Raw genomic sequence first — 23,634 nt, 5'->3', positions numbered from 1 at the left:
TGGCAGCCTCCTCTCAGCTTTGGGAGCAGGTGATTGGGTCACTCACGGCAGAAGGTGCTGTTCCGCCAGGAGAGGGCCCGGCCGGCATGGGCGCACAGGGATGCATAGGCCTGCAGGGAGCGGCACAGGGTCAGGGTGTCCCCCTTGGTCCCACACTGGCCATACAGACAGCTGGTGAAGCTGGACTGGGGAGGCACCACCCCGTGGCACTGAGAGAAGGGTCCTGGAAGAGGAAACGATGTAGGTGTGAAGGCAGAGAGTCAGCTTGGAAGGGACAAGAACCACGCAGCTGACTCGGAGTGAATTCAACATCCATTTCAATCAGGACCCGTATTTATTGAGAATGTACTGAGATAAAAAAAAAAAAAAAAAAGCAGTCCATCAGAACTCCTAAGGTGAGTACTGCCTCCATCTTACCTTCCTCTTGCCTTCCTCCTGACTTTCCATTAATTTCATGTCTCATCCTTCCTCCCTCCCTGACCAGTCCTCTCCTCTGTCTCTGGCCAGGGGAGGAAAACACTGTGACCACCAAGGGATGTGGCTTACCCTGAGGGTTCATTAAGACATCACAGTTCTTTTCCCAGCTGTTTGCCCCTCTGTTCTCCTGGCATCTGGAGGGCTTTGGACCCTTAGCAAAGCAGCTGAATGGAGAGAGGGGAAGGGGCAGGAATTTAAGATTGGAGGAAGCTGCCCCAAAACTGAAGCGACACTGGAGGGGGAAGATGGGAAGGGAATAAGGCCAGGAGAAGAGAACAAAGTGGCCCCTCAAGCAGGAAGGTCAGAAGATGCAGCAGGAAGGAATGAGGTGAGCACTCAGGATGGGATTCCCAAGAAGATTATCCAAAGAGGGGCACCTGGGTGGCTCAGTCGGTTAAGCATCTCACGGTTCGTGGGTTCAAGCCCCACATCGGGCTCTGTGCTGACAACTAGCTCAGAGCCTGGAGCCTGTTTCTGATTCTGTGTCTCCCTTTCTCTCTGACCCTCCCCTGCTCGCAACATCTCTCTCCCTCTCTCTATCTCTCTCTCAGAAATAAATAAAACATTAAAAAAAAAAAAAAGACTCTCCAAAGAGACAGATGAGTAAGCACAGAAGGCAAGTGGGGGCAGGGGAGGTGGGAACAACAATCTTTGGTCCGTTCCAGTCCCTGGAGAGATCAGGGACGCACAGCGGATGCCCCAGGCTGCCAGCCGAGGGTTCTCCCCAGCTCTGGCTCCTGCAATCCCAGCTTACCCTGCTTCAGAGTACTCAGGGAACTTCCAGGCGACTCCCAGGCCAACTGAGCTGTCCACAGGCCTTTTGTTCGGGAGCAGATTGTCATCTAGGCTATTGTTGTTGTAGTTGCCTGGAGGAGGGTCCAGTCAGAGGCCAAAGACCCGCCCCCAGGACCACCACCTTCCTCTCACTCTTCACTCAACAGACCACAGTTCACCTTTCTTCCTCTTTCCCTTTGTCCTCTCAACACCTACCCTCAAGCACAGCAGACAAGCCCTCAGGACGCCTACTGAAATGTGTGGGTGAGCAGGACTGAGACAGACTCCTGCCCATTGTCGCCACTTGGCCCGCAAATGCCCAGGGAACTCACCACACAGCCCACAGAGCTGGCCAGCGTAGGAGGAGGGCACTGTCACTTCGGCCAGATGGTTCCCATCGTAGCGAATTTGAAGCCCAAAGTCCGTGTAGAGGAGGATAAAGGAGCCGCTAGGTCTTATGCTCACCCGGCCTTGTGCAGGCCACACAGGCAGGGCCACCCGGCGACCATTCAGCTACAGAGGCAGGGAGGACGCGGTAGGGAGAGCCGCTTGGGACAAAGACAATGGGGCCAAGACCAGGCAGCAGACAGCAATGGTGATGCATCTGCGGAATTGGGGCTGGGTCTGCCGTGGGCTTCCCCCAGGGGCTCTAGAAGCTAGACAGGTGGGCCTGCAGGCAAGGAGGGGGCAGAGAAGAGATGCGGAGTGGGCTGGGGGTGTAGGGACCAGGGGAGGTGGGCCGAGGCACGCACCACGACCTTGCGGCCTTTGATCAGCGAGATTCTCAGGTTGAAGATCTGCAAGTGGACGGATCTGACGTAAGAAGCCTCCAAGTTCCCATTGCGAAATTCATTGGTGACACTCACGACGAAGTAGTTTTCCCCGGACCTAAGCTGGCAAGGCCTACACAGGATGTAGCTGCAGGTGCCCATGAAGTGGTGCAAGGCTCCGTCGAATGTCAGGTAGTGGGGGTCCCCTGAGACGGTGCAGGTGGCAGACCCTGGATTGAATTCAGAGATGTCCTAGGGGCGCCTTGGTGGCTCAGCTGGTCAAGCGTCCGACTTCCGCTTAGGTCATGATCTCATGGTTCGTGGGTTCGAGCCCTGCGTCGGGCTTTGTGTTGACAGCTAGCTCAGAGCCTGGAGCCTCCTTCAGATTCTGTATCTCCCTTTCTCTCTGACCCTCCCCTGCTCACGCTCGCTCTCTCTCTCAGGAAAAAAAAAAAAAAAAAAAGAGATGTCCTAACCCTGAGCTGCTATCTCGGCGAGTCCACATTGGAATGGGACCCTTGGCTCATCCGTGTGGTTGGCTGAGCCTGGAGAGGTCAAGCACAGGGGCTGCCCCAACCTCACCGGGTCCACGCAGAGACTGCTCTGGCTTGGGCCAACTGCCAGCCAGGCCCCATTAAGCCCTGGCTCTCTCCGGGATGTCTGCTTTAGGGCAAAGCCATGCCCTCGCCCAAGGTCACAGGAGCAGTCCCCCCCTTCCACCTGTCTGCTCACCTAGGGCATGGCAGCCATAGATGCCATCCTGCTGACGACAGACCTCCTGGGCCTGGCACCTCCACTGCACGCAGCGAATTTTACTGCTTCTCTCGCAGGTACAGAGCTGTCTGCAGCCTGGCTTGAACCACCGTTCCCCCACCTGGGGGATGGAAGGAAGGAAGGGAAAGAGGGCATTCCCAGGTCTGCTACTCAGATCACTGGCTTGCTCACGGGGATCGTTCCTGTCATCCCGAAGCTGCAAGCCTGGCATTCGTTCACTTACTCAGTAATTCACTTTTTTGTTCCTTCACTCAACAGATATCTCTGTGTCTGCGCTAGGTGTTAGGTATTCAGGACTGAACTGGATGGATGGATGATGTCCCTGCTCTAACAGCTCACAACGGGGGTGGGGGGGGAGAGGGGCAGTAAACAAATAAACTAATAGATCATGTGCTCCAACAGGATATGCACCTAAAGAAAGCAATCAGGGGACCTGATGAGAGTTTCTTATCGTCAACACAGACAATAAGCACTGGCTCTGGAAGTTTAGAGGAAAGCCTTCTGACTTTGCTTATCAGGAAGGCTTCAAGGAGGCAGCATTTGAATAGAGCCTCAGAGGAGGTGAAGGATTCCAACAGGCATGGGTGGGGGGTGGGGTGGGCAGAGCAGAGATAACGGGGCTACAGAGAAAGTAAAATTGGGGAGAGAGCAAGGCACAGACAGAGCGTTCAGTGGGCTTTCCCAGAGCTAGGCAGAGGGCTGTGATGAACGCCAGTATCGTTCTCAGGGACAGGGTGAGGGACAGGCAGAGAAGGAAGAGAGAAACACCATACATGAGGGTCTGGCTTCAAATGTGCAGACGGGGGTGGAGGGCCCAGGAAGGGGCCAAAGTCCTTCAGCAGAGAAAGGGGCCTGTGGTAGGGGAGGACATGGTGTTTGGAAAGATGTTTTGTGCACATGACGTAGAGAAGTGCCTGGGCCCTCAGAGGATGAGAAACTATTGGAGAAGAGTCAGGGGCCTGAAGGGGAGGGGACGTGGAAGGGGGGAGAGACAGGGGTGCAGCACGGGAAATAGCTGCCAGAGCTCCATCCAGGTCTGCAGGGAGAGTGCTAGAGATGGACAGAGACAGGGGAATCAGATATGGGCCCGAATGTCCCTACTGCCAGCCCTCCACGCCCTGGCTCCCTGGCCTCTCTGTCCTGCACATGGGCTCGCCCAGACTTTGGAAGCAGAGGCCTGCTTTCCTGAGTCACAGCAGAGCCACCCAGCCCCAGAGGCTCACCTTGAAGTAGCCCACCATGGGCTCGAGGCACCCACACTGGGACAAGGGGACGCACTGCAGACCGCTGAGGACAAAGCCCGGGTTGCACTCACAGCCCTCCACACACCGGTTCGGGCAGGCCATGCCAGAGAACCCGGAATGGCAGGTGGCGGGGCACACCGTGGCACACAGCGTGTACGTGCTGTTGGGTGGGCAGGTCATTGCTGGTGGAGGAGGAAGCAGAGAAGGGCACAGGGCAGGATGGGAAAAAGGGAAGGAAGGTGTGTGTTCAGAGCTCAGCGTTCCAAGGCCCCACAGCTAGAGGCTTCTGCCCAATCCTGGGAAGCAGAGGGTGACTGGGAGAAGCGTGACCAAAGAACTCAGCTTCTACTCTGGGCCCAGAAAGCGGCCTGCTGGGAGCTACCAAGAGGCAGGTCCAGGGGAGCAGACAGATCCAAACGTCTCAGTAGTGCTGCTGTGTAGACATGGACTTGCCTACAGGGCAGGGGAGGATGCCCATGGGGGTTTTCGATCAAGGGCACGGTCTTGCCCTAAGCAGGCTCTCAGAGGCTGTGAGGCAGTCATGGTGCACCCACTCACCCCAGGAGTCTGTAGTTTGTGTGTTTTGGAGGACACCTGGGCCACACACACGTGCCTGCACGCATTGCCCCGCACAGCCTCAGGCGGCTGGAGGGCTTTCCGAGTTTGCAAGGGGCCGTGATTTTTCTCCATGGCTATTTCTGCCTGTGCCAGATTCTCCTGGGCACATGTGGAATTGAAGGGGTTCAGCCAGGGGTCCCCCACACTTGTGCCAAAACGCAGATGCCCACCCTCAGCTCGCATCCGTGGGTGAAGGAAGGGGGCCCTGCTGCTCGCCACAACTCACGGCAGAACTGGGATTCCCTCCAGGGCTTCACCGTGTAGCCGGCATCCTGGCAGATCTCAGTCAGGGTTGCCATATGGGCACACAGCACTGGCTGCAGCCCCTGGAATTTACACATGTCAAACATGCAGCTCTTGAAGAATGAGATGGCCTTGAGGTGAGGCAGACACGCCCTGAGGAGAGAGGCTGGGTCAAAGGAGTGATCAGGTGCCTGGTGGCCCCCTCTCCCGCGGCCCTAGCTGGCTCCCTTCATACTCAAAGGCTCCGCGGGTGTCCAAGAGCCGTCCACAGAACTGAAGTCCCGACAGACTGTTCTGCAAGCCTGACTTGCACGAGGGAGGAATTGCCGGGTTCTTCTGGCACCTGGAAGAGACCCACCTGCAACATGCCCTAAAACCTCGCCTCCAGCCGGGCCCCTACCCCAGCGGTCTCGCGGCTCTCGGCGGCCCCTAGCGGACAGAGGCTGAACCCCAAGCCAGAGAGGAGGTGGGGAAACCTGGAGCCAAGCAAACTGGAACAGAGGCTGCTCAGCATCCCCTGGGGACGACGGACCGAATGGGGGGCAGGGCAAGTGTGGTGGTGAGGGGTTAGTGAACTTGGCCAGAACGGGAGCAGGGAGAAGAATGACAGACATGGGGGAGGGGTGCACGGGGGAGAGGAGAAAGAAGAAAGGGGGTGATGGCGGTCAGGGCGCATGGTTCTCAGAAGGGTAGAGGAGCAGGGGGGCAGAGGCGGGGGGGGGAGGGTGGCCACGTCCTCACTCCTTGTCCTCGTCCTCCACCGTCTGCCAGCTGTTGCCCAGCTCCTCCTCGTCCTGCGCTGGGCTGCCGTCCGGCTTCTGGTTGTCATTGCTACCGTCACCGTCATAGTTGCCACAAAAGCCACAGAGTTTGCTAGAGTAGGTGCTGGGGGCAGGGGGAGAAGAGGAGGCATTAATGGAGAGAAGGGGCTCCAGGCCCCGGAGGGACCACACAGAGAAGGGCAGAGCTGGGGCCTCGGACAGGTTGCATCAGAGGATTGACGGGTGCACACTGCGAACAAGGGTCCATGCCAGGCGCCCGGTGCATGGGGACCTCACAAACCCCCACCCCCGAGGCATCCTACTGCCCTGCTCATGCCCCCCTCACTAGCCCTACAAATGTGGGAAACAAAGGCAGAAAGATGTAGATAAAACTACATTTCCTTATAACCTGCAGTCCTTTGACAAATACCTTTTTTTTAATGTTTACTTACTTTTGAGAGAAGAGAGGAGGGGCAGAGAGATAGGGGGACAGAGGATCTGAAGCAGCCTCTGTGCTTATAGCAGAGAGCCTGAAGCGGGGCTTGAACCCATGAACATTGAGATCAAGACCCGAGCTGAAGTCAGACACTTAACCAACTGAGCCACCCAGACTCCCCAACAAACACTTGAGACAGGCAGGGTAGGATGCTCCTCCAGGAGCTCCCATCTGTCTTAATGTCAATGCTTTGCTGGAAGGAAAGACAACATTAGCTTGGCAATAGCTAGGCCTCCAGGATCCTGTGAGTCTTCTTTGGAAGCTTCCCCTCATCTTTACTTCTCCCAACTCCCAAGTTCATAATCAGGCAGCCCTCATAATCCCAGTGCAGCTCCTTCTGCCCATGGGTCCTGTCCCTGTGCTTTAATAAAACCACTTTTTGAGAGTGCCTGGGTGGCTCCATCAGCTAAACGTCCGACTCTTGATTTCTGCTCAGGTCATGGTCTCACCATTCGTGAGTTCGAGCCCCTTGTCAGGCTTCACGCTGCTGAAATGCAGAGCCTGCTTGGGATTCTCTCAATCTCTCTCTCTCTTTCAAAATAAATAAACTTTAAAAAACAAAAAAATTAATAAAACCACCTTTTTTGCACCAAAGACGTCTCAAGAATTCTTTTTGGGGACACCTGGGTGGTTCAGCTGGTTAAGCATCCCACTTTGTTCAGGCCATGATCTCATAGTTCATGAGTTCGAGCTCCACGACGGGCTCTGCGCTGACAACACAGAACCTGGAGCCTGTTTCACATTCTGTGTCTCCCTCCCTCTCTCTGCCCCTCCCCTGCGCACTCTCTCTCTCTCTCTCAAAAATAAACATTAAAAAAAAAAAAAAGAATTCTTTTTGGCCTTCATCTCCCGAACCCCAACACTTCAAACCACACCACTACGACATTCCCACACTCCCACATTCCCGGTTTTCCATGCATTTGCTGTTCACTATCTACAAAGACATTCTTTCCCTTGTTTGTCTGTCTGGGGAGCCACCCTTTCTTGAAGACTGGGGTCAAGTGACCACTGTTCAGGAAGCTTCCAAGACGTATTAGCAACTCCTTCTAGCAAATTCCCAAACCATTGTGTGTATATCCTGCTATTATCATTCTGCCCAGCATGAGGGGCGTCTCCCTGCTCTGCCCCTCCCCTTCCATTCGCGGGGCACCCCTCACCTGGGCACACTCACATACAGCTGCTGGTCGCCATCCCATCTCACCCGCAAACCAAACGCTGTCTGCAACTCCACAAATCGCCCACTTGAAGCCAGGAAGATTCCTTTAGAAGGTACCGCTGGGAGGGTGACTTGCTTACCCCCAACCTGGAAGGCAGAGTAAGGGAGGAGACAGAGACAGGTGGAAAGTCAAGGAGAATCCCCACCCCCATCCCGGCAGATTCCCACATCCACACTGGAAGGCACAGCACCATCCACAGCAATCCTCGGTAACACACAGAATGCTCTGGAACCCGTCCCTGAGAGGGCTGGAGGCCGCAGGAGCTGGCTAGGACACCGCGGCCCACAGGACCGGCCGCGGCCCACAGGACCAGCCACGGCCAGGCCAAGGCCTGGAGGCACTGGCGGGACCGAACAGAAGACCAGACTCACCAGCGTGCGCCTGTCCCTGAGCAGGGTGACGGTGACCTCGGGCAAGGTCACATAGACTTTGCTCAGGCAGGATATGCCTTCTTGTCCTCGGTCCTCATTCTTCGCTGCCACCCTGAAGAATGGTTCTGGGTGGGGGGAGAGGGGTGGAGAGCACTCAAGACCAAGAAGACACTTGCTCTACTCAGAGACGGAAGGCGGGGCCCAGATGTGAGTGGGGCAGGACTGCCTGCCTTTTCCAGAATAGCCTGTACCGAGCTGAGACTGTGCCCCCTCGGTGGACCAGGGCATCGTCCCTTTATTGCCATTATTCCTGGCGGGCCCTCAGTAAAAGCTGGCCAGGGAGACCACTGATAAAGAGAAGTGTCTTAAAGGGCATTCTGGTCCTGAGAAAGTCCTAGTTCTGGGATGGTCATGTCAACCCTTACGTCACTGAAGGCCTTGTTCCCATCTTTCTCCTCCCATCTGCTCCCCAGCCCTTTCCTGCCGCCCACTGTGCTCCCAGCTGTTCAGAACTTAGACCCCTGACCCAGGCATCTCCAGAGCCCTCCCTACCTGTTGAGTTGCCACAGGGTTGGGCCAAGATGTAGGTGCATTTGCCCATGAAGCTGAAGTATCTTCCATCAAAGGTGAGATAGTGCGGGTCTCCGTAGATGGCACAGGTGGCAGTGCCTGCCGGGAAGGAGGTAGGGAGGACACATACAGTGGGCTGCTGCCACTGCTCCACCAAGCAGGCCGGACCACACAGCACCTCACCCACCCAGTGGTGTGCCCCAGCTCTTCTGGTCAAGAGACCCTGGTGTCATACCCACTCTGACCGGCTGGCCGGTGGGGGTCGTGTGCAGGGAGGGGCTCACCATAGGGCTGGCATCCGTACTGGCCGTTCTTCAGCTGGCACACTGTGTGTGTCCCACACTGAGAGATCTGGCACTCCATCCGACTGCCAGGCCTGCAGCGGCAACGTTCTGTGCAGTTGGAGCTGAACCACTCTGCTCCAGGCTGGGAATAGGGGATCCAGAGTCATGATGCTATAGCTCTTGGGGCCCTTCCCCCTCCACTACCACACCTGCAGATCTAACCTGGCTCATACTCTTCCTCTTCCCACCGCCCTACCAGATATTCCTGCTCACCACAGGACATTTGCACATGCTGCCCTCATCCTGGAATGCTCTTCTCCCTCCTTTCTAAATCATTTGTATGCTACCAGCAGAGTTCAGCTCAAGGGTCACTACTTTCTCAGAAAGACTTCTCAGACCCCCTGACTAGGTCATCCTCACAGCTCTAGGTACCTTTCCTTCCCGGACTTAGCACAACTGTACTTTCACATTAATTTCTGTGATTGTTTGATTGCAAGCACTCTGGGAGGGACCATGGCTCTTTATTCACTATCAGAGCCTCAACACATAGCACAGTGCTTGGCAGGAGCTCTCATTCAAGAAACCTTTGCTGTTGGGGGTGCCTGGGGGGCTCAGTGGGTTAAGCCTCTGACTCCTGATTTATGCTCAGGTCATGATCTTACAGCTTGTGAGTTCGAGTCCCACACTGCACTCTTTGTTGACAGTGGGGAGCCTGTTTGAGATTCTCTCTCTTTCTCTCTCTGCCCCCCCGCAAATACACAAACAATAAAGAAAAAGAAACACATGCCGTATCAGAGTGAACCAAGATCCTATGTGTTCCCCAGAATCTAAGACCATTAGGAGAACAAGGACTCAAGAAAGTCCCTGAATGGACAAATGAATATATAAGAAATGCATACATGTCTCCCAGGGCAGGCAAGAGATGCTTAATGCTAGTGGTTGTGATAGATCTTTCTGAGGCTGAAACTAATCCTAACACTGACACAGGGACACTCAGGAGACTGGTTAAAGGGAGGAGAGGGAGAAAGTGTTCTTTAGAGACAAATAGGAACTCAGACGACCCATGGGGAAGAACACCTGGAGCTGAGATGAGCCACTGACACAAGTGAATAGCTTAATGCACTTTTTTTTTAAGTAGGTTCCATGCCCAACATGGGCTTGAACTCACGACCCTGGGATCAAGAGTCACACAAGCTACCAGCTGAACCAGCCAGATGCCCCTAGCTTAACGCACTATAATAGGTTGTGTATGATATTTATCATAATTAGTTAATAACAGTAACATTTATTAAGTACTTGGCCTGTGTTCAGATCTAATTTCAGCTTCACAACAGCCTTATGAGGTAGGTAGAAATTAAAAAAAAATTTTTTTAATGTTTATTCATTTTTGAGAGAGAGAGACTGAGCCTGAGCAGGGGAGGAGCAGAGAGAGAGAGAGACACAGAACCCGAAGCAGGCTCCGGGCTCTGAGTTGTTAGCACAGAGCCCGACGCGGGGCCTAAACCCACAAACTGTGAAATCATGACCTGAGCCAAAGTCGGATACTTAACCGACCAAGCCACCCAGGCGTCACGGTAGAAATTATTATGTACACATTTCGTAGACACAGAAACAGATCTGAAGAGGTAAAGAAACTTGTCCAAGGTCACCCAGCAAGTGAATATTGGAGCCCAGATTTTTCTTTTTCTCTTTTTTCAATGTTTTTTATTTATTTCTGAGAGAGAGAGACACCGTGAGCAGGGGAGGGTCAGAGAGAGAGGGAGACACAGAATCTGAAACAGGCTCCAGGCTCTGAGCTAGCTGTCAGCACAAAGCCCGACGCGGGGCTCAAATCCACGAACTGTGAGATCATGACCTGAGCCAAAGTTGGATGCTTAATCAACTGAGCCACCAAGGTGCCCCCGAAGCCCAAATTTTTCTTAAAAATTTCTTAATGTTTATTTATTTTTGAGAGAGACAGAGACAGAGTGTGAGCAGGAGAGGGGCAGAGAGAGAGGGAGACACAGAATCCAAAGCAGGCTCCAGGCTCTGAGATGTTAGCACAGAGCCCAATGCGGCCTTGAACCCACAAACTGTGAGATCATGACCTGAGCTGAAGTTGGATGCTTAACTGACTGAGCCACCCAGGGGCCCCTGCTGGAACCCAGATTTAAAGCTCCTATCAGCTTGACTCTTGGGTGGCTCTGTCCAATACAGCAGCCACCAGACACGTATGGCCATTGGGCTCTTGAAATGTGGCTGGCCCAAATTGAGATATGCCCTAAGTATAAAATACACACTGGATCTGGAAGAATTAGTATGAAAAAAAAGGAATATAAGTGATCTGATTAATAACTATTAATTACATGTTGCAATGAGAATATTTGAAATTGAGCACCTTATTATTATATTAATGGTATAATAATATATAATATATGTTATATTATATATAATATATAATAATTATATTAATTATGGAATTACTTTTACTTTTTAAAAAAGTGGCTATTAGGAAGTGTAAAATAATGCGTGAGGCTTGCATGCTAATTCTTTTGGACAGCACTGGCTCAGAACCTGTGCTCACATTCAATCTTTCCAGGGGGGCCACCAATTACGGGGAGACAAGAACAGTAACTCCTCTGTTTTGACAGGGTTTCCAAAGTTCTTTTGGAAGAAGATTCTGGAATGCTGTGTTCTGCACATGCAGCCCCCCCCCTGCCCCCCAGCTTTCCTCAAGACAGAGATGAGGGCCTTGGACCACCGGGTTGGCCTAGGGTCTCATGCACAGGTCCGCGGGATGATGGAATCTTCTGCACAGCCTAGCCTAGCTGAGCCAAAGTGGGTATTCAGCGCATATTTATTGCAGGAACAGAGATGACCATCTAAAGCCACATTCAGGATGAATGGCTTCACCACTGCGTAACCTCTGCTTGTGAGCTGGCCCATTGGGACCATCCCATGGATCCACAGGTCATCTCACCTCAGGAACAGGTAGATGGAGCCAGAACCCAAGCGTTCCACTCACAATCTCCCTCAGGGGCCTTACCTCATAGTAATTGTTGTTGTAGAAGCAATTGCAGGACGAGGCACTGATACACTGGGATCCATGAAACAAAAAGCCAGAATTGCAGACACAGCCGGGTTTGCAGGGGAGCCCACAGTTGGGCGTGGGTCTCTCACAGGATGCTGGGCAGGCGCAGTGCTCATAGTGGGCATTTGGGGGACACCACACTAAGAGGAAAACAGCTTGCGTCAAGCCTTCACTCTACTGCTTTTTTCAGGAAGACTTCCTGTCCCTCCTATATCCTCAGGTTCTCTATGAAGTAGGTCCATATCATTTAAGCATAAAGAAGAGTGAAGATCCCACATATGGATGAACTTGAGTTTCTACAACACGGAATAACCTTGAAAACATGATGTGGAGGGGAAGAAGCCAGTCACAAAAGACCACATAGTACATCATTCGCCATGCGTGCAGTGTCCAGAAGAGGCAAATCCATAGACAGGAAGTCGATTAGTGGTTGCCAGGGTGTGGGCATGCTGAGGGTTTGGGGAGAATGTGGAGTGACTGCTAAGGGGTACGGGGTTTCTTTTTGGTGTACAACCTTGTGAATATATAAAAACCACTGAATTGCAAACTTTAAAAGGATGCATCTTATGGTATATGAATAATTTCTCTATAAAAAGGAAGGCATGTGGCGTGCAACTGGCTCAGTCAGTGGAGCATGCGACTCTTGATCTCGGGGTGGTGAGTTAGAGCTCCAGATCAGGTGTAGAGAATACTTAAAAATAGAATCTTAAAAAAAAAAAAAAAAAAAAAAGATGCTGTCAGTCTAGGACTCGGCTCCCAACAACCTCCACCCCACCCATGCCCTGCTTCCCTCTTGGTCGGGGTGGTCTTCATTTTTTCAAAAGTTATCATGTCACATTCATCTCTCCTCTAAGACTGCAGTTTTCTATTAGAAGTATCCATTTACCTAATTCTCTCTCCTACTTACAGTCTCTTACTTTCTGCTGTTGGTTCGATGCTCTGTCACTTACCTGGAGTGTATCCAGGGGTTGTAGTGGTCATGGAGGTACCTGGAGCAGTAGGAGACATCACCAAGACTTTTGGCTCAGTAGGTACAAGTGTTGGGCTGGGCTGGGGTATTATAGGAACTGTGTGCCATTCAGTGGTAAGAGTAGATATTTTTGTGGGGATGGTGGGTTTTTCTGTGGGGATGGTGGTCTTTTCAATAGGGGTGGTAGGTTTTTCTGTGGGATTGGTGGGTTTTTCTGTGGGGACGGTAGGTCTTTCAGTAGAGACAGTGAGTTTTTCTGTAGGGACAGTGATCTTTTCAGTGGGGAAGGTGGGTTTTTCTGTGGGGATGGTAGGCCTTTTGGTAGGGACAGTAATCTTTTCAGTAGGGACAGTAGGTTTTCCTATAGGGATGGTGGTCTTTTCAGTAGGGGTGGTGGGTTTCTCTGTGAGGATGGTGGGCCTTTCAGTGGGGATGGTGGGTTTTTCTGTGGGAAGGGCAGATTTTTCTGTGGGGATGGTGGGCCTTTCAGTGGAGACAGTGGGCTTTTCTGTGGGGGTGGTGATCTTGTCAGTAGGGGTGGTGGGTTTTTCTGTGGGGATGGTGGGCCTTCCAGTAAGGACAATGGTCTCTTCAGAGGGGACAGTGAGTTTTTCTGTGGGGATGGTAGGCCTTTTGGTAGGGATGGTGGTCTTTTCAGTGGGGACAGTGGGTTTTTCTGTGGGGATGGTGGTCTTTTCAGTGAGGGCAGTGGGTTTTTCTGTGGGGATGGTAGGCCTTTCAGCAGGAATGGTGGTCTTTTCAGTGGGGATGGTGGGTTTTTCTGTGGGTATGGTGGTCTTTATAGTGAGGACAGTGGGTTTTTCTGTGGAGATGGCGGTCTTTTCAGTGGGGACAGTCGGTTTTTCTGTGGAGATGGTAGGCCTTTCAGCAGGAACGATGATCTCTTTAGTGAGAACAGTGAGTTTTTCAGTGGGAATAGTGGGCTTTTCTGTTGGGACTGTGGTTTTTTCTATGGGGATGGTGGACTTTTCAGTAGGAATGGTGAGGTCTTCAATGGGAACAGTGGGCTTTTCTGTAGGGATTGTGGACTTTTCTGTCAGGGCCATGGGTTTTTCTGTGAGGACAGTGGGTTTTTCTGTGAGAGCCATAAGTTTTATTTGAGGGGTCATAGCTTTTTCTGTGGGGGCCATGGGTTTTTCTGTGGGGACAGTGGATATTTCACTGGGGACAGTGGGTTTTTCTGTGAGGGCCATAGATTTTATTTGGGAGGTCATAGGTTTTTCTGCGGGGACAGTGGATATTTCACTGGGGGCAGTGGGTTTTTCTGTGACGGTCATGTGTTTTATCTGGGGGGTCATAGGTTTTTCTGTGGGGACCATGGGTTTTTCTGTGGGAACAGTGGATATTTCATGGGGGCCAGCGGGTTTTTCTGTAGCGGCCATAGGTTTTTCTTTGGGAGCTGTAGCTTTTTCTGTGGGAGTCCTAGGTTTTTCTGTGGAGACAAGGGTTTCAGAAGGGCCAGAGGAGGAAATTGGGGATTTGGAAGGAGGCGCCGTTGGCACAGTTCCTGCAAAGAACAAACAAACAAACCCGGGAGTTTAGTCAAAATCAGACCACCACCCTCTTTACTCACTTCCAATTGGAGTGGGTGGCCTCAAAGGGTAACTTATTCACACTTTCTACTTCCAACCCCAACCTTCACTCACTTAACAAGCTCTCAACAAACACTGTTCTTAACGTATGTCAGACGTCGTGGCAAATACAAACGACACAACACGAATAGGATGTCTGTTCTCCCTTCAGGATTGCCATCCACTAGGTAAGGAATCCTGGATCCAACCACAGAAATTCACTGCATCAAAGTCACATGCACACAAGCAAGCATCCTGATGCCACCGGGAAGGCAGAGGGGGGCAGAACGTAGAACACAAAGCAGTGTGAAAATGCGCACAGGAGAGAACTTGATTTTCAGCCTTCCGAGAGATAGTCGTCCCAGAGCACAGCCCCCTTTCTGGGCCCTTGAGTTTTGTCTTACCTCGACAAGTCCCGTGATTAATCAAGATAAAACCCACGGCAACAACAAAGGCAGAGTTGGTCCCTCTGATGGCCTCAAATATCAGCTGAAGGGTCAGAGAAGGAGAGAGAGAAGAGAGAAATCCAGCTGAATCCATGTCAGCTCAAGGATTCTCCCAGACAGCCTGTCCTCTGCCAAAAGGTCACCTTGTTCTAGGCTCAACAATCCAACTCTACCCCTGCTCCTTTTCAGGATCCAGGTATCCCTCTTGGGGACACCGAGTTCACCTCTGTTCCCTTTCCCATCTCCTCAGCCCTGGTTGTCCCTGGGTATTATGTCCCCTTCACTAGGCCCCACACAGGGCCCGCTCTCTGTCTCTCACCTGCATGGGCTGTTGATGCCCCGAAAGGATGGTGACAGAGGTGTTCAGCCAGTTGGGGCTCTGAGACCCAACGCGGTGCCAGAGAGAAGTTGGGAAACTGCCCGCAGGACTCTCCAGCAGGAGGTTGAGTTTAGTGCCCTCTCCCAGGCCATACATGTGGTAGGTAAAGTCCACACAGATCGCACCCGGGGCACAGAAGGGCCGGCTCACCAGTCTGAAAGACTGGCCTGGCTCAGAGAAGTTGTCAGCCTCGACATAGATATAGCGACCTTCTGGGCAAAAGAAAGGAATCAAAAGAAGGGCAAGATGACAAACCTCCGGAGGACACTCTTGTGTTGTTTTCTTTAGCAACACCTTGCCTTTCAAATGAGGTTTTGTTTTGTTTTGTTTTGTTTTGTTTTAAATATTTTTATTTATTTCTAGGTGAGAGAGAGAGAGACAGCGTGAGCAGGGGAGGGTCAGAGAGAGAGGGAGTCACAGACTGAAAAAGGCTCCAGGCTCTGAGCTGGCAGTCAGCGCAGAGCCCGACGCGGGGCTCGAACCCACGAACCGCGAGATCATGACCTAAGCGAAAGTCAGACGCTTAACCGACTAAGCCACCCAGGCGCCCCTCAAATGAGGTTTTGACACAAACACCCAAACTCTCCACGTTATAAGCAGGGTTTTTTTTTCCCTCCTTGTTTAGGACTTCTAGCTGAAAAATGTAGGATCAGAAAGAAAGGGAACACCAAACAAACAACCCAGATTCCTTTGCTGGCTGCACCAGTAAATGTCATGACTGAAAATGAGGTTATGGATTTTGAAGGCTCAGGCTCAGTGAAGTGAGATTACTAGATTTTCTGGGGGCTTCAGTGACCCCCACAGCCAGGAGAATCTTCAATCCACTCGGATTTGTGGCATCTCCCCAGCTTGGGCCCCATGGCAGCCTCCCAATAAACACCTGATGGCTGATCGTTGTCACCTATACCTACAATATCTTTTTCCTTCAATCATACCAACCAATTCCCCAGCTGGGAGAGGGTTCAGTAATTCATTGTTTGGGGGGGGATCCTCAATCTCCTCACCTCCATTGGAACCTCCAAAAGCACCTGTACCCTGGATGTGCATATTTTTTCTTCCCCGGGTCCAGTGTCCACCATCCCCTGATGCCTGGGCCCATTCACAGAAGGGATGGGCATCATCTTCAAAGTCACACTGAGGAAAGCTCTCTAGGGGATCAAAATGGGTGATATGAGAAATTTGGGCCATGCTCTCTATTCCTCCCCTATCCTGTCCCCCCCCCACCCCATGCCTGATCTGAGCGATCTGGTGGAGGCCCTACTCCTCCCAGGGACTTGCTCTCACCCCCACAGGGAGCAATGCTGATCGCATCCACTGCCACAGCTGGCTCTGGGGACTCTCCAAACACACCCACCACAGTGAACTGAAGAAAGAGAGAGAAAGGAGGCTGCGAGTGAACAAAGAGCCCAAATGTTCAACCCCCACCCCACGCATTTAATTTTACTCTATTTAGGAACCCAGGCATCCTTCTCCCAGTGCCCAGACCCTCAATCCATTTCAATATCAAAGGTGCCTACCACGTGCAAGGGGTCCCTGACCTCTTGCTTCTCTGTACCTGAATTTGTCCCTGGGCTGTGTAATTGACAGAAACAGGCTGCCAGTTGGGTCCAGGTTGTCCTGAGAAAAGAGTGTGTTTCCTGATGCTGCCTGCAAATGGATGGTCCAAGAGAGAACTGACTTATTAAGGGGACGGAAAAATGACCTCAAACCTATATTCAGGGGGCTCCATGGGTTCGGTGTCTAACTTCAGCTCAGGTCATGATCTCACAGTCTGTGAGTTCAAACCCCATGTCAGGCTCTGTGCTGACAGCTCAGAGCCTGGAGCCTGCTTCAGATTCTGTGTCTTCCTCTCTCTCTGCCCCTCCCCTGCTCATGCTCTCTCTCAAAAATAAGTAAACATTTGGGGTGCCTGGATGGCTCAGTCGGTTAAGCATCTGACTTCGGCTCAGGTCATGATCTCACGGTTTGTGGGTTCAAGCCACGCGTCAGGCTCTGTGCTGACAGCTCAGAGCCTGGAGCCTGTCTTCAGATTCTGTGACTCCCTCTCTCGACCCTACCCTGTTCACTCTGTCTCTCTCTCTCTCTCTCAAAAATAAATAAAACATTAAAAATAAAAAAAATAAGTAAACATTTAAAAAATTAGGAAAAAAACCCCCCTATGCTCAGAAAGAATAGTAGCAAAGGGAACACTTAGGAGTATATTCCCCTCTCCCAAATGCAAGCACATCCTTCTCTCTTATTCTCCTGGCACTTTTATCTCTTTTTCTAGAAGTCAGCCCTCTCCTGGTGCCCCAATTCTACTTGCATATATCCTAGATTTCCCTGGAAACATGGGATGCTCCATATTTTCCTGTCAACCCAACCCTGGGAGATGAGTCTCAGGTCAGCGTAAAAATCCTGACTGCCAGTCTCACCCAAGACGGAAGCATAGATGGTGAGGGCTGCACCAGGTGACTGGCCATGGAGGACGTAGTGGAAGGAGAGGCTCAGACAGCCAGAGGACTGGCTCAGGGGGCTCAGGAGGGCAGATTTCTGCATTGGTTTTCCATTCTTGGGGTCCAGGAGCATATAGAAGCCACCTACAAAGTAAAAGGCCAGTAAGGTGAGATAGCTGAAATTGAGGGATAGGGCCCTGTGACCACAGGGGTCCTGGGCCTGGAAAGTCCCAACAGCTGCCTATGATCAGCTAGCGCTGCAGTGGGCCTCCATCTGTCCGAGGCCTTCGAACTTTCCAGAAATGCTCCGCAAGACTGGGTAGAGCCGCAGCATCGCAGCATCATCTCAGAAGCAGCCGCCAGAACCTTGTCCTTCGGGTTTTGACGCTTTAGGTCCCCCAGGATCATACTTTCTTCCTTTTCCGGACCCAGGCGGCATAGCTGACTCACACAAACTGGTGAGAGAGAGCTGTTCTGAGGCCTAGAAGCCGAAATCGTCTCATACCACCCCCTCCGGCAGTTCAAGCAACCAATCAACCTAGACCTCGCTCCTTGACGCAACTGGTAGCCGGAGAAAAAGTGAGGCGGCGCAGGCGCGCTCGGTCTTCACTCTCGAGCGGTTTTGCCTGGTGAGCGCGCACTCAACGCGTCTGGAAAGGCGGACTTCAGGAAGGCCGAAGAGAGGGCAGAAGAGGAGGGAAGAGAAAAGAGAGGAGACAGCAGGGAAGGAGAAGGGAAGGAGAAGGAGGGAAGTGGTAAATGGTGAAAGAAACGCCAGGGGGGCGATAATGGGATAGCTGGTTGGTGGAAAGAAGTGAGAGGAAAAGAAAGGAAAGCTGGAAAAATAGAAGGAAGCAAGCTGAAAAAAGAAAGAGAGAGAAAATTGAAATAACAACCAACGTTTACTGGAACTGTTGGGGTGCTGGGGTAATGCGCAGATGGGCTGGCCCTACTCTCTTCTCCAGGGCCTTGAAGGGAAGGGGAGGGGCGGTTCTCCAGGTCTTTCTGGAAGGCTGACCTCAGGCATCAGGAAAGCCCAAAGGAGAGCCTGCAGTTGAAGTGAGCAGAAAGGGCTTCTGGGTGCTGGGGGGAGATGGAGAAGTGGGGGGGGGTTAAACCACACAGGAAAATGAAGGGAGAGGATTAAGAATGGAGAACTGCAAAGGGCCAGAGAACAAAGAAGAGGTGGGAATTTAGGAAAGAAATCAGGGAGCGTGGTTCTCAGGTTTGACCTGCAGAGCTTGGCACTCTGTGAGGGCTGGAGATGCATTGAGAGGTAGCTGCTGTGGGCAAGAGAAAAGGAGCAGAGGCACAGGGAAGGAAGGAATGGGCTGGGGGGAAGTGGAAAGAGGGAAGGAAGGGAGGAGGGGTCATCCGTGGAAAGAAAAGGCCAGCCAAGAGCACAGAGATGGTGGGAAAGAAGCTACAGATAGACATAGATGCAATGGAAGAGGAGGCGTATTGCCGGGCTTATTACAAATGTTTCCTAAATGGCCTCTCTGCATCTGCCTTTGGCAGTTCCCTTCAGTGTATTCTCAATGCAGAAACAATAACACAAACCACAACAACAGAAAATAGGTGATCCTTTTAAACATAAGTCAGATAAAGTCACTCCTCTGCTCCAAATCCTGCAAAGGCTCCCTATCCACATCCGTAGAGAATCAAAGCCATAGTTCTGACAATGGCCTTCAAGGCCTCAAGTCATCAGCCCCGCCTAGGACTGTTCTAAGCTCATCTTCTCTATCCTTGCCAGGTGGCCTCTTGTATCTCAGGACTTCCCCTACCCCTTAGTTCACTGTCACCTCAGGACCTTTGCATGGCTGGCCCCTCAGCTTAGAATGTTCTTCCTCCCTATATGTTCAGTTGGTCGTCTCTCACCTGCTTCAAGTTTATGCTCAAAGATAACCTGAATGAGACCTACCCTGAACACCCTGTTTAAAACTCACACACCCCCCGCCTTACTCCTGCACTCCTAATCTTATTTTGTTTGACTTTCATTTTTCTAATAGTCCGGCTATAAGTATATAATTTATTTCTTTATTGTTTTAGGAGCCATCTTCCTCTCATCCCCTGCCATTCCTAGTCTTTTGTAAGACTTGATGTATCTCAAGGGCCTAGGACAGCACCTGGTACACCATAGGCACTCAGTAGCTACTTGTTGAATGAATGGATAAATGAATAAATGGAGAGTGCATAAATGAATGGTGCCAGGGAAGGGAGATGAGGAGTAGGCTGTGTGGAGTCTGCCAGGTGGAGTTTGTGGGATGGCAGTGGGGGGAGCCAAGGTGTGGAGTTTCCTTTCTGCTGAGTAATGTGGGCTCGGCGAGGTTTGAAGTTGCTGGGGTTACATCCGCAGGCATTTACTGTATGGTTGTCAAGCAAACATCTTAAAACTCCTGCAGAGGTCACTAGAAGCCCAGAAAGTCAAAGGACGGAAGTGTGGTCATTACTCACTGCCAGGGCTGGAGAAATCATCCTCAGGCCCCACGTTCGGCACCCCAGACGACCCCTTCTTCTGGACCCACTTGGCCCCAGAGGCTGTCGGGATCCAGCTCCAGCCGCAGAGATCATTTGGAATGTCGAAGCTGCACGTTTGCATCATGCAGACTGAGGGGAGAAAGCGGGGGTGGGAGGGAGGATTTAGCTTTTTCTAGGAGGATGCAGCTCTAAAAAGGATGCCTCAGTCTGGGGTCAGAATGCTGAGCCCCAGTCTGTGTACTACTGTGAGCCATGGTGGGCTCTGGAGCCAGGTACAGTTCCACTCCTCAGTGCCTTATTCCTGGGACATGTTACTGAATCTGCCCAAACCTCAGGTCCTCATCTGTAACTTGGAATGACAGCACCTGCCTGTCTTACATTAGGTCATATGTGGAGAGCGACTAGTATGACCCTGTGCTCAGTAAGTGTTAATCACTTGGACTCCGCTTCTGGAATTTTCCTTCACCTTTGTTTACTCCCCGTGAATCTCTATATGTCAGCCTAGAGAGCTAATTCAGGATGGGTCTGGGGGAACAGCTGGAGTGGCCAGACATTCAGTTTTGCCCAGGGACTGAGGCATTCCTGAGAGGCAGGACTTTGAGTGCAAAAATAGGGACAGCCCAGGGCAGACCGGACTTGGTTGGTCAGTCTCAAAGTTATGACCACAACTCTGTTCGTAGAGAACATCTCTTTAGGTGTAGCTGGCTCAGGATTCAAAGGTGTGAAGTGTGGAGGTAGAGGGAAGCCAGAAGCTGGGCAGATGGTGGAGGCAGAGAGAGGAGGAGGGGCAGGTGCTCACTCTGGTTGCAGGAGCCCCGGTGGATGGAGATGGCATCCAAAGCGATGTCCAGGTAAGCTGTGCTGCCCCTCACTCCTTCGAACATCACCTGCGGGAGAAAGGAGGGGACCACCCACCCTGTAAGCTCCTTTGCCTCAGGCTCCCACTTTTCTGCCTGAATTCAGATGGCCCAGTCCCAGCGCCCCCTCCTTGCCCTGGCCCCTCCTGCCCCCTCCCCACCCAGATTCCCACAGGGGCCCAAGGCTCTGCCCTCAGCCTCACCTGACTGGGCAGGGTAAGCCCAATAGGCACGGTGACAGTGGTGGGAATCCAGGAGGGGTTCTGGGTGTCAGTGTGTTTCCAGAGCAGGCTGGGGCGCTTCTTCTTGGTGTCCCTGAGCAGCAGCAGTTTGAGCTGGGCGCCCCAGGAAAGCCCAAACATGTGGTAGGCGAAGTGCACGCAGAGGGGGCCTTGCTTCCATATGGGGGGGCTGCATAGGCGGGCCACCCCGCCCCGGTGGAAAGTGCTTGATGCCATGTGCAGGTAGTGGCCCTCTGTGGGAGGCAGAGCCCAGGATGATGAGGAGGCCCTCCCACCCCCTTCCCAGAGCCCAGGTGTCCGCTTCCAGTAGCCTCCCTTCCCCCTGCACCCAGGTCTGCCCATGCCTACCTCCTAGCTGTCTCCCTAAACCTTAGGCTTCCTCACCTCCATTGGGGTAGCCCCCAGGGGGACCCATGCTGCCGATGGGGGAGGGTCCACTGGCTCGAGTCCAGTCCCCATCATCTGTGGACACTTGGGTCCAGTCACAGAGGGGTTTGGAGTTATCCTCAAAGTCACACTGAGTGAGAATAGCTGGGAAGAAAGGGCTGCTCTGAGGCCAGGAGAGGGGAGAGGGCCAACAGCAGAGCCACACTGGGGGTGGGGTTTAGCAGGGTTGCATAGCTTAGAGAACGCAGCCACTATGTGGGTCCAGAGCAGAGATTTGGAAAAAATAATCCGAGAAATAAGAATCTCGCAGGAGAAATTCAGGGCGGGGTGGGGCAGGGTAGAATGACTTCTAGGACAGGGGTTGCAACCTGATATCCCAAGGGCTGGATTCAGCTGGGCAGACAGACTTTGTCTGGACGCAGGCATTTTGTTAATTTGAATGTTCATCTTCTAGGTAGGGCTTGGACTCTATACCGCCGTGTTCCTCCCTCCTCCATTACCCAAGCGCTGCCCTCACATGTTATTATGTGCTTATGCCGTCGCCCACGCCAGAGGACACTTGAGATGGCCACCCCACCCTGGGGAAGGAGAAAGGCCTGAGTGGTGCTGGTTTCCAACTCACGGTTATCCCTAGAGCTGTGAGCAACCGGCTTCCAGTCCGGAGGCTTCTCTTTCCTTGGGGTTGGAGAAAGAAAGAAAAAAAAAAAAGTAATATTTGTCATCATCAAGAATCATAAGCCTTGATGATTGTGAACTTTCTGAGTGGTCCTTCATGAAGGATTTCTTGGTATCCTTATTGCACCAAATTGTAAGCAGTGAACATATGTCTACTTGTCTTTAAGGTTTTCAAAAGGTCGGGGCACTTGCGTGGCTCAGTAGGTGGGGCAACCGACTTTGGCATAAGTCATGATCTCACCGCTCATGGGTTTGAGCCTCGCATCCAGCTCTGTGTTGACAGCTCAGAGCCTGGAGCCTGCTTGGGATTCTGTGTCTCTATGCCCCTTCCCAGCCAGTGCTCTCTCTCTCAAAAAATAAACATTAAAAAAAAAAGAAGTCACCTAACCTCCTCATGTTAAATTCTCATCGATCTCCTAAAAAACAAAATAAAATAGTAAGTGTCTTCCCTCGGAGCGCCTCACATCACCTCTGGTTCCCTCCGTGCCTCCGTGCCTCTGTGAGGCTGCGTTGGAGCCTCTATGGAAGAGGCACCAAATCATGTGTATGCAAGTTCCTGAGCAGTGCCTCTGTGTTTATACCTGGGGAAACTCCTTCCTCAGAGCTGAGGTCCTCAAGTGCTATAGCCCAAGCTCTCCCCATAGAGCGGGGACTATGTGGTCCCATGCTGCCCTAGCTACATGCCACTGAACAGATAGATGAGTAACACAGGAATGGCCCCTCCTCGCCCTACGAATAACACCTCCCCAGATGGTGTAGGCCAAATAGAACAGCCCTTTGCTTTACTTGTACAAGTTTACTTGCTCAAATCCCACAAAACAAGCTCCAGGACACCAAGGCATCTATCATTTCTTGCTGCCTCTACCTGAAGTCTCCTGTCTGCTGGGTTTGGCCCATTTCCTGAGGGCCCAGCCTCTCCTCTCTGTCTCTCCAGCTCTGTGTCTCCTCACTCTCTCTAATGTCTGGTCTCTGTCCTATTCCCTCTGAGCTTCTCATCCTCTCAGTTCCTGGTGCTCAAGCTATGGGGGTTCCCCCCACTGTTCCTGTTCATCATCCCCTTCCTCCCCATCATTACCCTACTTGCCCCCTCCAGTTTTGCCCCTCACTCCCCCCCCCCGAGTCACCCCTGATCACCTCCTGAGCCCAGCTTACCGGACAGGGGCAGGCATGTGGCCCCGGCCCCAGGCAGCCCCCACCAGCAGCACCAGAGTCCAGACTGGAGGAGCCATGTGGGACCTCAGAGGCGACTCTCAGGGAAGAGGGGAAGGCACAGTGAGACCAGGCCACTTTATCTACCCCTGACTCTCCTCACTTGACATCCTTCCAAGGATGCCATGAAAACCAGACAGTCAGAGAACATGAGAACGCTCTGGGAAATGAAAACTACAAGGGCGGAAATTTAAAATCCAATGAAAGGAAATGAGATGAGAGCAGGAGAGAAGGAGAGCAAGAGAGAAAGACCAAGAGAAAGAGACTTAGAGAAGCAGTCCAGAAAGTCTAGCAT

At 52.2% G+C, this 23,634-nt stretch overlaps 1 protein-coding gene across 1 annotated transcript in view; it reads right to left on the bottom strand.

Moving 5' to 3' along the window:
* Positions 1–23,359, bottom strand: part of ZAN (zonadhesin) — a 38,708-nt gene extending 15,349 nt beyond the window's left edge. The window contains 30 exon segments of the mRNA XM_039221913.1: positions 47–223; positions 547–641; positions 1,232–1,343; positions 1,584–1,764; positions 2,004–2,251; positions 2,754–2,895; positions 4,019–4,221; positions 4,884–5,053; positions 5,136–5,243; positions 5,642–5,785; positions 7,315–7,460; positions 7,746–7,870; positions 8,298–8,414; positions 8,561–8,563; positions 8,600–8,741; positions 11,625–11,806; positions 12,599–14,167; positions 14,303–14,305; positions 14,636–14,720; positions 14,997–15,265; positions 16,061–16,204; positions 16,341–16,419; positions 16,612–16,703; positions 17,471–17,635; positions 19,946–20,098; positions 20,769–20,856; positions 21,030–21,301; positions 21,453–21,599; positions 22,078–22,130; positions 23,283–23,359. Coding sequence (XP_039077844.1) covers positions 47–223; positions 547–641; positions 1,232–1,343; positions 1,584–1,764; positions 2,004–2,251; positions 2,754–2,895; positions 4,019–4,221; positions 4,884–5,053; positions 5,136–5,243; positions 5,642–5,785; positions 7,315–7,460; positions 7,746–7,870; positions 8,298–8,414; positions 8,561–8,563; positions 8,600–8,741; positions 11,625–11,806; positions 12,599–14,167; positions 14,303–14,305; positions 14,636–14,720; positions 14,997–15,265; positions 16,061–16,204; positions 16,341–16,419; positions 16,612–16,703; positions 17,471–17,635; positions 19,946–20,098; positions 20,769–20,856; positions 21,030–21,301; positions 21,453–21,599; positions 22,078–22,130; positions 23,283–23,359 — 5,491 coding nt within the window.
* Between the last annotated feature and the right edge of the window lie 275 nt (positions 23,360–23,634).

Source organism: Hyaena hyaena, unplaced genomic scaffold (assembly GCF_003009895.1).
Source record: "Hyaena hyaena isolate Hyena2069 unplaced genomic scaffold, ASM300989v1 scaffold_1030, whole genome shotgun sequence".
Taxonomy (NCBI): domain Eukaryota; kingdom Metazoa; phylum Chordata; class Mammalia; order Carnivora; family Hyaenidae; genus Hyaena; species Hyaena hyaena.
Note: the sequence above shows the minus strand (reverse complement) of the source record. Positions and strands in the feature narration are given on the sequence as shown.